At 35.7% G+C, this 12,661-nt stretch overlaps 2 protein-coding genes across 2 annotated transcripts; both read left to right on the top strand.

Moving 5' to 3' along the window:
- The first annotated feature begins 301 nt into the window (after positions 1 to 301).
- Positions 302 to 823, top strand: LOC145692327 (uncharacterized). Its single transcript, XM_081767625.1, has one exon. It carries the CDS (start codon positions 302 to 304, stop codon positions 821 to 823), a length of 522 nt encoding a protein of 173 aa, XP_081623751.1.
- Positions 824 to 930: 107 nt separating this feature from the next.
- On the top strand, positions 931 to 1,278 carry LOC145692326 (uncharacterized). The gene has a single exon (XM_081767624.1). The coding sequence runs from the start codon at positions 931 to 933 to the stop codon at positions 1,276 to 1,278; it is 348 nt and encodes a 115-aa protein (XP_081623750.1).
- Positions 1,279 to 12,661: the final 11,383 nt, after the last annotated feature.

Genomic DNA, 12,661 nt, shown 5'->3' with positions numbered 1-12,661 from the left:
AATAAATATCCATTTATGCGTACTCTCTAAATATAATCAAGTGGTAACATAGTACCGCTCAGAATATACATTTTAAAGAATCCTCTGGGGAAAACAGTAATAATATGATGTGATATAAAAATTAATTCAACTTTGAAATCATAATATAGTAATAGAATGCAATTTTCTTTCTCATTGTACATAAATTCCCGAATATATTTCCATTTTGGGAATCTTCCCAGGGAATATTCCCGAAAAATATATTCCCTGGAATTTACAAATCACTATGCAGGAGGCAATAAAATCGGTGCGACAAAAAAAGATGGGCTATTTGAAGGCAGCCAAGACATTTAATGTTCCACGCGCAACTCTCTTCCGACTGGCTAAATCAGACGTGACAGTGAATGAAGCCACCAAAACCAAGCTTGGGAGGAAGACAGTTTTGTCGCAAGAAATCGAAGAACAACTACTTCAATATGCTCTAACAATGGAAAGCAAATTTTTTGGACCGACCAGACGAGACTTACAAATCATGGCCTTTCAGATAGCCAAAAGTAACGGGATTCCAAATCCATTTCTGGGAGACAGAGCTGGTAGAGGATGGCTCCGCCTCTTCTTGAAAAGGCATAAGGATAGATGCTCGTTTCGAAAGCCAACAGCAACTTCTTTCCAACGGCCCAACGACTTCACAAAGGAAAATGTCAACAAATTTTTCGACCTCCTAACTGAAGAAATGGAGAAGAAAAAATACCCAGCAGACAGGATATTTAATGTTGACGAAACTGGATTGAGTGTGGTGCAGAGCAAAGTACCACGAGTTCTTGCAGTGAAGGATAAGCGGTAGGTGGCAGCACTAAGTTCTGCTGAGAGAGGTTCTCTGGTGACAGTCGTAACTTGCATGAGTGCTAGTGGAATATTCGTTCCACCATGTTCATTTCCCCCCGCAAAAACATGAACAATCAGCTGATGAGAGGTGCCCCGCCTGGGTCTGTCGCTGCTTGTCATCCCTCAGTGTGGATTCAGAATGATCTCTTTACCCAATGGTTCCTCCACTTCATCGACAAAGTGAAATCGTCACCTGAGTCACCTGTTCTCTTGATTTTGGATGGTCATTATAGCCACTCCAGAAATTTAGATGTCATTAACTTGGGTCGAGAGAATAATGTCTGCATTTTGTGCCTCCCCCCTCATGCTACTCACAAAATGCAGCCACTGGACAGAACGCTCATGAGTCTACTGAAGTCTTACTATAGCGAGGAAGTGCGGATGTGGCTAAGGCTTCATGATAGGCCCCTCTGACTAACATGGACATTGCTGAACTCTTTGGTAAGGCCTATCTCAAATGCCAGACTGGTGAGATCGCCGTGAATGGCTTTCGAATTACAGGGCTCTACCCAGTAAATCGGAATGTTTTCACAGATGGTGATTTCATTGCATCTAGTGGAACAACGGACAGTGTCAGTGAAGCTGAGCAGAAAGCAATTGGGCCAAGCAGTGGGAGTGTTTCTTGTGCCGATGAAGCAGGAGCATCTAATAGCGGTACAGTGATTACTCCATGGGACATATCGCCTATGCCTAACGTAGGGAAGAAAAGGGGAAGCAGGGGAAGAAAATCAGAAACTGCCAATATTCTGACTTCATCACCATATAAAGCGTCCATTGAAATGTCTCTGGGAGCAAGGAAGCAATGTGCCAAACGAAACAAGAGACAACGAAGACCAGCAAGATGTGAAACGTCCGACACTGCGAGTGATAGTGATAGTTCATTTAGTGTGAGAGACGACTCTTCTGATATTGATATTGGTGAAGGTGGAACACCCTATAGCTAACTAACTAACTAACTAACTAACTAACTCTATGGCCTATGGAACCCGGAGGTTCAGTGCCGCGTTCACAAAAGCTCTCCACTGACTTCTATCCTTAGCTAATTGCATCCAGTTTCTACTTTGTATTCCTATCTCTGCGAGATCCATCTTAATATTATCCTCCCATCTGCGCCTAGGTCTTCCTAATGGTCGTTTTCCTATGGGTCTACCAGTCAAGACTTTGAAAGCGTTTCTACTTTCTTCCATTCTAGCTACATGACCTGCCCACCTAAGCCTCCTAGACTTGATGACCCTAACAATGTTGGGTAAACCGTATAAACTATGTAGTTCCTCGTTATGAAGCTTCCGCCATTCCCCATTCTCGTTCCTCTTGGGTCCGAATATTCTTCTCAGGATCCTGTTCTCAAATACTTTCAGTCTATGTTCTTCCCTCAGAGTAAGCGACCATGTTTCGCAAGCATACAGAACTACAGGCATGATTATCGTTTTATATATTTTAAGCTTCAAATTCCTCGACAGAATTCGCGACGACAAGAGATTTTGAACCGAGTAGTAACACGAATTCCCTGCTTTTAGTCGACATTTAATTTCTTCGTGAATATGATTTTCGTCTGTTAATATTGATCCTAAATATTTGAAAGTATCCACTTTATCAAAAGCATTATTTAATATTTTAACGCCTCCACAATTTGCCGTATTACAGTCCCGACGCACTTCCATGTATTTAGTTTTCTCTGCATTTATTTCTAAACCCATGTCCCTGCAAGCGTTTAATAAGATCTCTGCATTTATTTCTACTGTTCTCCTATCATCCCCTATTAAATTTACATCATCAGCATATGCCATAACCTGGTGAATGCCGTTCAACTCTAGGCCCTGGTTGCTATCTTTGATTTTCCTTATGGCGTATTCCAGCACAAAGTTAAATAATAATGGCGACAACGCATCTCCTTGTTTCAGGCCATTTTCGACGTGGAAGCTCGGGGACAAAAATTTTCCTACCCGGACTTTACTTTGGGATTCACTTAAACATATCTTAATTAATCTAATTAGCTTTCTCGGTATTCCAAGTTCTGTAAGAACGTTGTATAATGTTTCTCTCCTAACCGAGTCGTAAGCCTTTCTAAAATCAATAAATAGTTGATGTACCGGGGTATTGTATTCCCACTTCTTTTCGAGTATTTGGCGAATGGTAAATATTTGGTCGATAGTTGATCGATTTCGTCTAAATCCGCACTGATAATCTCCAATAATTTCATCTGCGTATGGGGTCAATCTTGCTAACAGAATATTTGAAAGGATTTTATAGGATGTTGACAGAAGAGAAATGCCTCGATAATTATTACAGTCAGTTTTGTCGCCTTTCTTGTGAATTGGAACAATGATTGATTCTTTCCACTCTTGTGGCAATTCTTCCTTGTACCAGATAAGGAGAATGAGTTTGTGTATCTTGTTCCACAATTTTTCGCCTCCAGCTAAAATTAACTCAGCCGGAATTTCATCTACACCCGGAGATTTGTGTTTCTTTAATTTCTTTATAGCGGCTTCCACTTCTATTCGATTGGGTTCTGGAATATACGGTTCTGCAGTGTGTATCTCCTTTTCTCCACGCACATTAGTTTTTGGCTGCGTGTTCAGCAAATCGTCAAAGAAATCTTTCCATCTATTTAAGAGGCTATCCGTATCAGTGAGAACTGTTCCGTCAGATTTCTTTAATATATAAGCACGAGGTTGATAGCCTTTCTTGAATTCGCTGATCCCCTTATACATGTCCCGAATATTTTTATTTTTACTATTATCTTCAAGTTCCTTAATTTTAGCTTTCAAAAAATCCCGTTTCTTTGTTCTAAAAGTTTTGGAAATTTCCCGCCTGATATCTGCGAAATTTTGTGTAGTTATTTCATTCGGATTTTGTAGCCACCGTAATTTTGCCTGTTTTCTCTTCTCTGCTAGTTTAATGCATTCTTGGTCGAACCATGGTTTGTTCCTACGTATTTCCGCGTGTCCCAATTTTTCTATTGCTGAACTTTTAATGCTATCTCTAATTTCAATCCAAGTATCCTCAACACTAGTGCACTCCGAGTCTTCTAAGACCGAGAATCTATTCGAAACTTCAATCTGGTATTCCTCTCTTACCTGGCTCTCTTCTAATTTCTTTAAATTAAATCTCTCCGTTTTCGGACATTGAATATTACCTTTATTCAACGATAATCTCTCCCGTATTATCGCTACTACCAGGTAGTGATCAGTGTCACAATCAGCCCCTCTAAACGACCGGACGTCAATTATGCTAGATTGTCTTCTTCTATCTACTAAAACGTGATCAATTTGATTATGTGTTTTTCCATCTGGTGATGTCCAAGTATATTTATGAACGTCGCGATGTGGGAATTTTGTACTCTTCACGATTAGGTTTTTGGATGATGCAAAGTTCACGAGTCTAACACCGTTGTCATTACTTTCCTTATGCAAACTTTCGTTCCCTATAATCGGTTTGAAAATATCCTCTCGTCCTACCTTCGCATTGAAGTCCCCTAATAGAATCTTCATATGGTATCGCGGGAGTTGGTCAAATATCCGTTCCACTTCTTCGTAAAAACTATCTTTTATATCGTCACCCTTATCTTCAGTTGGAGCATGTACATTTAAAACAATAATATCACACCACCGTCCCTTAAGAGTAATAAAAGAAAGTCTGTCAGTAACAAATTCAACCCGTTTAATTGCTGGTAATATTCGTTTGTGAACGAAAAACCCTGTTCCTAACTGGTGATTTTTATTTCCTTCCCCGTAAAAGAACGTAAAATTTCCGGAATTCTCAGATCCATTTCCTTCCCACCTAACTTCCTGAACTACTACTAAGTCCATCCTGTATTTCTCTAACTCACTCGTTACAGATTTTAACGCGCCTGCCCTATAAAGACTTCTAATATTCCATGTTCCAAATCTCATGTCCATTTTCTTTTGCTGATGTCGTGCCAAGTTATCAGACCTTGTCCGAGGCTTTTGTGAATGTTTCTGAACAAGTACCTTTTTTTACAGGATGAGGGTGTTAGCCTTACCCAAACCCCCAAGCTGGAGGACCACTCCTAGTCGTCTGTCCGCGACTGCTTATTCGGTATATTCGCAGCTAACCTCTATATCTAGAGGCCTTCTCCTCGATCCGCAACCTGAGGACGCGCCATGCCGTGGTGACAGGAACAAACCGAGGACGCTAAATGCATCTTCTGCTCGGGCAAATTTTCATGTGATAAGGAAGGGGAAGAATGGGTTATGTGCCAGATGTGCACTGAGTGGGCTCACACTGCTTGTGTAGGTTATGAACATGGTTATTACGTTTGTGACTTATGTAAGAGAACTATACAATGACGTAATATTTCAATGGTGTTCGTTTCTACTTTGTTCCTATAACTTGGTTTAATTTTCAACTTTTTTAGCTCACTAATTTTGCTTGTTGAAAGTGTTTGTTCGAAAATGTTCAAGGTATTCCATATTTGTACCCCGTTTTCTAAAGTAAGAATTTTGCAACTTTATTGGAAATTGATGTTTATAAATATTTCCCATTCCTTTACGCAGCACAAAATTTGGATATTGTTTAAGGATATGTTACACAGTATTTATAGAGTTTTTTGTGTTAATTTATGCAAATATATTGATTTCGTCAAACAAAAAGTAAATGGTATTCCATATTTGTACCTCTTCCTCTCTCTCTCTCTCTCTCTCTCTCTCTCTCTCTCTCTGTATATATATATATATATATATATATATATATATATATATATATATATATATATATATATATAGATAGATAGATAGATAGATAGATAGATAGATAGATAGATAGATAGATGAGATCTTGAGTAAGTGACTGACTGACTGACTGGTCAACGTGAGGCCAAAGCACTCAAGCTAGAACTTTTAAATTTTTACAGTTCAGAAGATTTTTGACGTAAGGTACCATTAAGGAGGGATGTTTGGAAACTCGATGAGAAAGGCTGCGGGTAATAGGGGTAGCAATAATTATAGTAAAAAGTCCCAATCTCTGAAGGATAGATATGAAATTTGGTATACAGAATTTCCATTTTAAATAATTAGGCATGTGTTTCATCGTTTTTGATATTTTTCCTGCAAAGGAAGAAAAAAGCTAGAAATAAAAAAAGAATATGGTGTCATAACTGTTACAACAGGAAGGCTATATCGCGAAAAATGTTGAGGTTACTGACATGAAATTACGTATTGAAACTTTTCATTTTGTGAATAATCAAAGACGTGTCTGAGATTTTTTAGATTTCAAAAGTATGCTATCTGTAAATTTCGAAAGTATTACAGAAGCTATGTCCGTCCGTCTGTCTGTCGATAGGTATATGAGTTAAAATGGTAAAATATATTGAGAGATATTGGTTCTTGAAATAGACTTAGCGTATCTAAAATTGGTTCCATCTTTCCACTAACGTTCTACTTAAACCGGAAGTAGTAAAACCAAAACATTTTCAGTTTCAATGTAGATTGCTATATAACATAAACTGTAACATACAGCGACAAGTGTTTTTTTCAATCGATTCAGCGTTTCAAGGGAGCATATCATCAGCACCAGCAATATTTTTCCAAACCCGGAAGTGGTTCAAATTTATTAGTATTTCCGGTTTCATTACTGATCACCACAAAGCAAACATAGTATAGATATCAAGAATCAGTTTGTTGCAATCGATTCCGTGACCTGAGGATAGGTTTCACTCTATCTATACAAACTTGGAAGTCTCTATTCATAGCAATAGTGGTAGAAATAAACTATTTCCCTTTTCAATGTTGATTATCATAGAAGAAAATCGTAAGATATAATGACAAGCGTTCTTCTTTACCATCATCACCTAGAACATTCTACCAAAGCCGTAAGTTGTTAAAATTTACTATTATTTCGGTTTATTTAATGATGGAGATATCCAAGTTTCTTTTAATCGATTCAGCGTCCCAAGAATAGTTTTATCTCCTTCCTTATACCTATATTTAAGCAGAAAGTAGTGGAAATCAGCCCTTTACAGTTTTTACTTTGATTACGATAAAACAGAAATAGTAATCGTCCTCAAATACGTGGTTTCTGAACATAGGCAATAAAAAACTCAGTTTATTCTTAGTTTTTATATCCTAAACGACACGCTTCACAAACTTTGATGATCCCTCATAAGAGAAATATCTAGCTTATCTTTTCTATAATTCTGACACTTTAGTATTCTGATAAACTTTTTTTTTTTTTTTTTTTTTTTTTTTTTTAACTGCAATGCTTCACACGCACAGATTGAGGCAAGAGAGAATCATGTTTGTTCGAATTGCTTTAGCAGCATCAGACATACTCCCTACGCATATGCGAACTTTTCGCCTCCGAGTCCTGTTGGATCATCATGTCAAACCGGCTGACTCCGGGTCATAGATGTATTCGGACCTGTCCGGATACCAGGTCTAGTGGGTCATGCGTTTGACTTCCTCCAGTTCTTCCGAGTTAGGGACTATTAAGTTTGTGACCTGTTTCATCAATGGATGTACCCAGACTTAGTCATCGACTTCTATCAGTTCTAAACATTTGGTCAAATTGTTATTATTAACTACGACATATAATAATAATAATAATAATAATAATAATAATAATAATAATAATAATAATAATAATAATAATAATAATAATAATAATAATAATAATAATAATAACTCCAGTTTCAGAGCTGTGAGCGGCTCATTGGCAAAGATTCAGCACTATGTTAAAACCATTATACAATAATTTAAAACAGACCAGAAAATTTGTAATATAGAATGAATAGTAACAGGTTAAGACCCTTGTCAGAAGGTTAATATATTCAAATTAGAAGATTCAAGCTGATTATAAAACAAGATTAAAATAGAAACAGTCGATTTCTTAATATATCATTTACAAAATTATGGAAATTAAGTTTCATTTAATTATCATTTAAAGAATGATTCAAACTTGCTTAAAATTTTATAACCGGCATGCAAAGAATCCTGGTTACTTATTGTCAACATACAAGACTGGTTCTTTGAATAAAAGATTATAACTAAATATATTCTGAAGATACATAATAACCATAAAATCAAGTTCTTTGTGATAAAGTTAAAAGAGTTTGATTTTTGTAAAAATTGCTGTTATTTCTCGCAACATATGTTCATTTCATAATAATAATAATAATAATAATAATAATAATAATAATAATAATAATAATAATAATAATAATAATAATAATAATAATAATAATAATAATAATAATAATAATAATAATGTCTCATTAAAGAATTAAACTAATGAAGTGACATTCATAGAAGCTTAGTTACGTAAAGAAGACAGAAGTAAGGTAACGACATCTCTGAACAATGTTGTTAAATAATATTTTCCAATTTTCAGCAAATTCTAATTTAGTGTAACTATAATATAAATATTCGGCAGACGACTGATCGAAATAGAATTTGCTACGAATCTAATAGTAGGTTACCACCTGGCCAACTTACGATAGGCAGTTAAAACCGAAGTCGGCCGTGAGTCGACGACAGACAGTAGCAATATATTTACTGTTTGAGGTTTTATGTTCTTATTGATTTCTTTTCTCTCTTTTTGTTTGTTTTACTTTTATCAATTTACGTATTCTTTCTTTTTTATCCCTTTCCGCATGAGAGTAGAAATTCTTAGATTATTTTCATGAAACGGTTTTTTCCATATTACATGAAACATGTATACAACATTTTTATTTAAAAAATCCGTGGGTCCATCGTAAGTTCTGAGAAGGTGGACCCGCACAATTGTGCGTGTTTCGAAGCCGTAGTGAGCGTGAGAAATGAAAAATTCTCGCTTGTGTGACACAGTAAAGCTACCCGCACAATTGTGCGGGCTCGGGCAGAAAGGGATATTCGTTTCTTTCGCTTTCAAAAGAGAATCATAAAAATCCCATACAGGAAATAAAATAGCTATAGTAAAATTATTTAGTATGAGAAAAGTAAGTATTGACTCGGAAGTTGCAGAATTCTCTGTGGAAATGAAGAAGAAAAGAGAGAGATTTTGTTGAGCTTCGTGATCTTTTACTTTACGACTAAATGGAGCTATACGATCAAAATCGGCAAATTTGAAACCCTAAAAAATATTAATTTAGAAACATAACTGAAATTATTTTGTCATACACTGTGTTATTTCATCATAACTGATTTTAAGTAAAGAGTATACACAATATAAAGTCAGCCAACTACTATATTTGCGATTTGTTTTATTTACAAATTTTCTAAAAATGTTTCCTCCTCCAATTCCCCCAGCCTTTGCCTTCTCCTAAGGTTTTATTTATGGCAGACTCAATTGCCCTCTTTAGTCTTGTTTCCTCTATATATATGTACTATTTTAGTTTTTTCATATAGGTCTCCTCTTTCATTTTCCTCAGGTCAGATTAAGACGTTGCTTTTCTGTTACAGAATGACCCCTAGTTTCTTTTCTTTATTATTAATTAATTAATTAATCAACACCTTTAAAAATGTACAATACACAGACGCAAGAACACAAACTTGTAAAGGAAAACAAAGCTGAAAAGAGAAAACAAAGCAAATTTAATAAAATATTCATGAAGTATATAAAATATATACACGGCCGGTTTTAGGTGGGTGCGCCGGGGCACGTGCACTCTTCATCTTCACACACTATCTAAAATATACACTATCTAAAACTAGAAGATAGTAATGAAAATAGGAACAATTTCAGAAACTTGCTGTCATCATGTTTCCGTTTGGGGCTTAAAAGAAAGCAGAGTTTTGCAAAAACAATAGTTTAGGCAACATTTCTGATGATTGAAGTAAACGGATTCACCAAGCAAAACAAGATAATTATCAAGTAGGGAAGAAAACAGAAGCCAGGAGGAGAGATGACTACTTATATTCGCAAGAGATGAAAGTGATGCTGGATGTTCGGAAGAGATAAATCTTCGGAAAAGACTAGAAAATGGCAACCTCTTTGGTTATTTGAAAACAAAATTTTATTTATACTAGTTCGACACAAATTTGTTTCCATCCTATAATTCAATGTGATTTATTCACGTTAAAATTTGAAACATGCAAGGTCTGCTACATCTATAAGGAACATCCAATTTTCCATTTGAACATTGGTAACTTTTCATTATGATACGGTTTGGACTTTTAATATAGGATATTTCTGATAAAAAATTAGCAGTAAAATAGCACTCATTCAATTTTATCTTTCGTTCTTTCTTTCTCTTTTCGTTTTTACTTTTTAGTTCACTTTGCATTAGTAATCTGGAAAGGAAAATATGACCTACGCTACCTACTGGGTTTATTACAATGTAGTTTGCATCAGTACGTCTAATTAATACTACCGAATTTACAACCGAACCACGCGGAAACAAAGCATGTGTGTTAAACTTTTGACATTATCCTAGATGTGTCTGTGAGATCTACAGTTCTACTGGAAATTGAGTGTGCTATCCTTTATGAAAGTGACTTAATGAATATTTCAAGCATCCTCTATATATTCGAATAGTCCTGAAAAATATATAAAAACAAACGTTATTTTTATATTACTGTTGGATTTCTAGTAACGGAACTTTATAATGTTAGGTTGTTTTCTTACTAAGTTAAAATTCCACATTTTTTATCTCTTCTCCCTTTTCTTTTTCTTCTTCTCTCGCCTTCTCTCTCTCTCTGCCTCATTTCTGAACCTCTGTGTAATACACATCCATTAGTTTCAATTTTTCATTGTGTGTTTCAATTTCTTCCTAAATCAACTTATGAATCTTATTTCATCTCGGATTTATTATTTCATTTTATCGATACTAATACATGCGTAGTTTAAATAAGAATTGCGTTCATTTTGTTAGATAATTTTAGTAGGGGAGAGGAGAAAGGAGGAGAGAGAGAGGGGTCTCTTTATCAGGCACGATTATGGGATAAGAAGGTTATATTAAGTGGCCTAGCTACACGGCGTTAGCTGTCTCAATTTTTTTGATGCAGAGTGTACAAATATACGGTATCCTCTTGCTTACTATAGAAATCAGTACGGAGCATACGTTATCCGTATGCTACGTAGGCACTGCCCTTAGATGTTACATCATGCTGTATCAGGATGTCTGACATTTAACAGTTTTCAGTATATCACATGCATATACTTATGTTACCTTCGTCAGCTATATGTTATATACGTCCATTTGTATGTGAGATCCTAACCGGTTACATTGTTTCATACGGAAAGTACGTATAGATGGAACACTTATACAGAAAGTATTATTAAACATGCGTTTTCAGTTACCGGTATACTTCTGCTGCACCTTAAGTCCAAAAACTACAGGAATTACGCATGTAACCTATATTTTTAAGTACGCCACCTACATTTCTTTCTCAGTGTATGTGATGCATAAAAATTGTTTACACCAAGCTCGTCTTATTACAGCTTATGAATCAGTGATTTTAATCTAAAATACATTATTATGGAGTTGCAAATTTATGTTATAGCTGCAGAGGGCATTCAGTAAAATGTCTCAAAAGGTTTTTCCACGGCCGAAAGACGAACACGTAAAGAAGCTGAATCCTTATCAGTTGTTAGCGCACAATGGTTTCTATTTTGAGGTACTATTTTGTTCGTAAAATAGGTTGAAACGTTGGTGAATTGTGACCAATCCAAGAAAATAATAACAAAATCGACTTTACATTAGACATTGGGAGGAAAACCTTTTGAAACCATGATCTTACAAGACCTGATGTTTATTTTCCCGAATTTGATGCTTTCACAAGAGTATTTTCAGATTAAAAGAGGTTGTTTTGGACTATAGGTTCAAATGTTTCATTCTTTTCCTGCAAAATAATTAACAACGGTGATAACAACACCATTTTTAGAAATTGAAGGTTGTATGGTGTAGCTATGTCATAGATTTATTGCTTGTGCCACACTATCTACTGTTTGTGTCCCTGGAAACACTATAGTAAGAGGTGCAGAGACTCACTTCAATCAAGCATCCCATTAAAATAAGTACAGAAAGGAATTTCAAATTGGTGTGCAACCTCCTCGCAGTAATCTCTACCAACTATAATTGTTCTTGGCTAACTACAGAGAATTTTAAACCTGAAGACATTTTGTAATTGCAATCACTATATTGGATCCACCATTTTGAATTTTGTTATTTTGACGTCATATTCTGAATCAGCTGTCCTGAACCCCCTTCCCCTGGCAATATGATTTCTTCTATATTAAATGATTGTTTTCTGTCTATGCTTGAAGACCACCCCCAACGTTCAAAGGGTGGTTTCTACCCTTAAATCTTCACCATTGCCGAAAAAAAAAATACGTGTCAATTATTTTTCGATGTTCTACAAGTGTGCAAAGTTTTATTCAAATCGGTGAGTGACACTTCCGTAAGTCTCCTTGTAAGTTCAGTTTTCAGATATCTGTATTTCTTTCCAAGTGTCTTCGTAGTTCTTTTCATTTATTACGATTGTGTACTATTGATATAATCGCAAAATACTGCATTTCCAAATATTCAATCTTCTGAAATATCCAGTGTTCAACTAAAATACGTCAAACAGAAAAAAAAAAACGGAAAGAAGAAAACGAAATTGAACTATAGAAAATTGTTTGGAAACTTAGCGAATGTTTTCGTCGCAGCAGACTTGCAAAATGTCTCAAACATCATTCTCTTAAGTAAGAATATCTGGAGTGGTTTTAAGATAATAACGTCCCAGGAAAGCTCCCAGAAGTTCCCTATGCACATAACTTATTCCCAAGAAATTTACCCATCCTCTTTCAAACTGTCTACCATCTCACGATCTTCCTTTCTTCCCGCGCGAGTGTCTGGGCAAAGGGATTAAGGGATCCG

This window comes from Thermobia domestica, chromosome 8, assembly GCF_964235325.1.
Source record: "Thermobia domestica chromosome 8, izTheDome1.hap1.1, whole genome shotgun sequence".
Classification (NCBI taxonomy): Eukaryota; Metazoa; Arthropoda; class Insecta; order Zygentoma; family Lepismatidae; genus Thermobia; species Thermobia domestica.
This window is presented reverse-complemented; position numbering and strand designations above follow the sequence as displayed.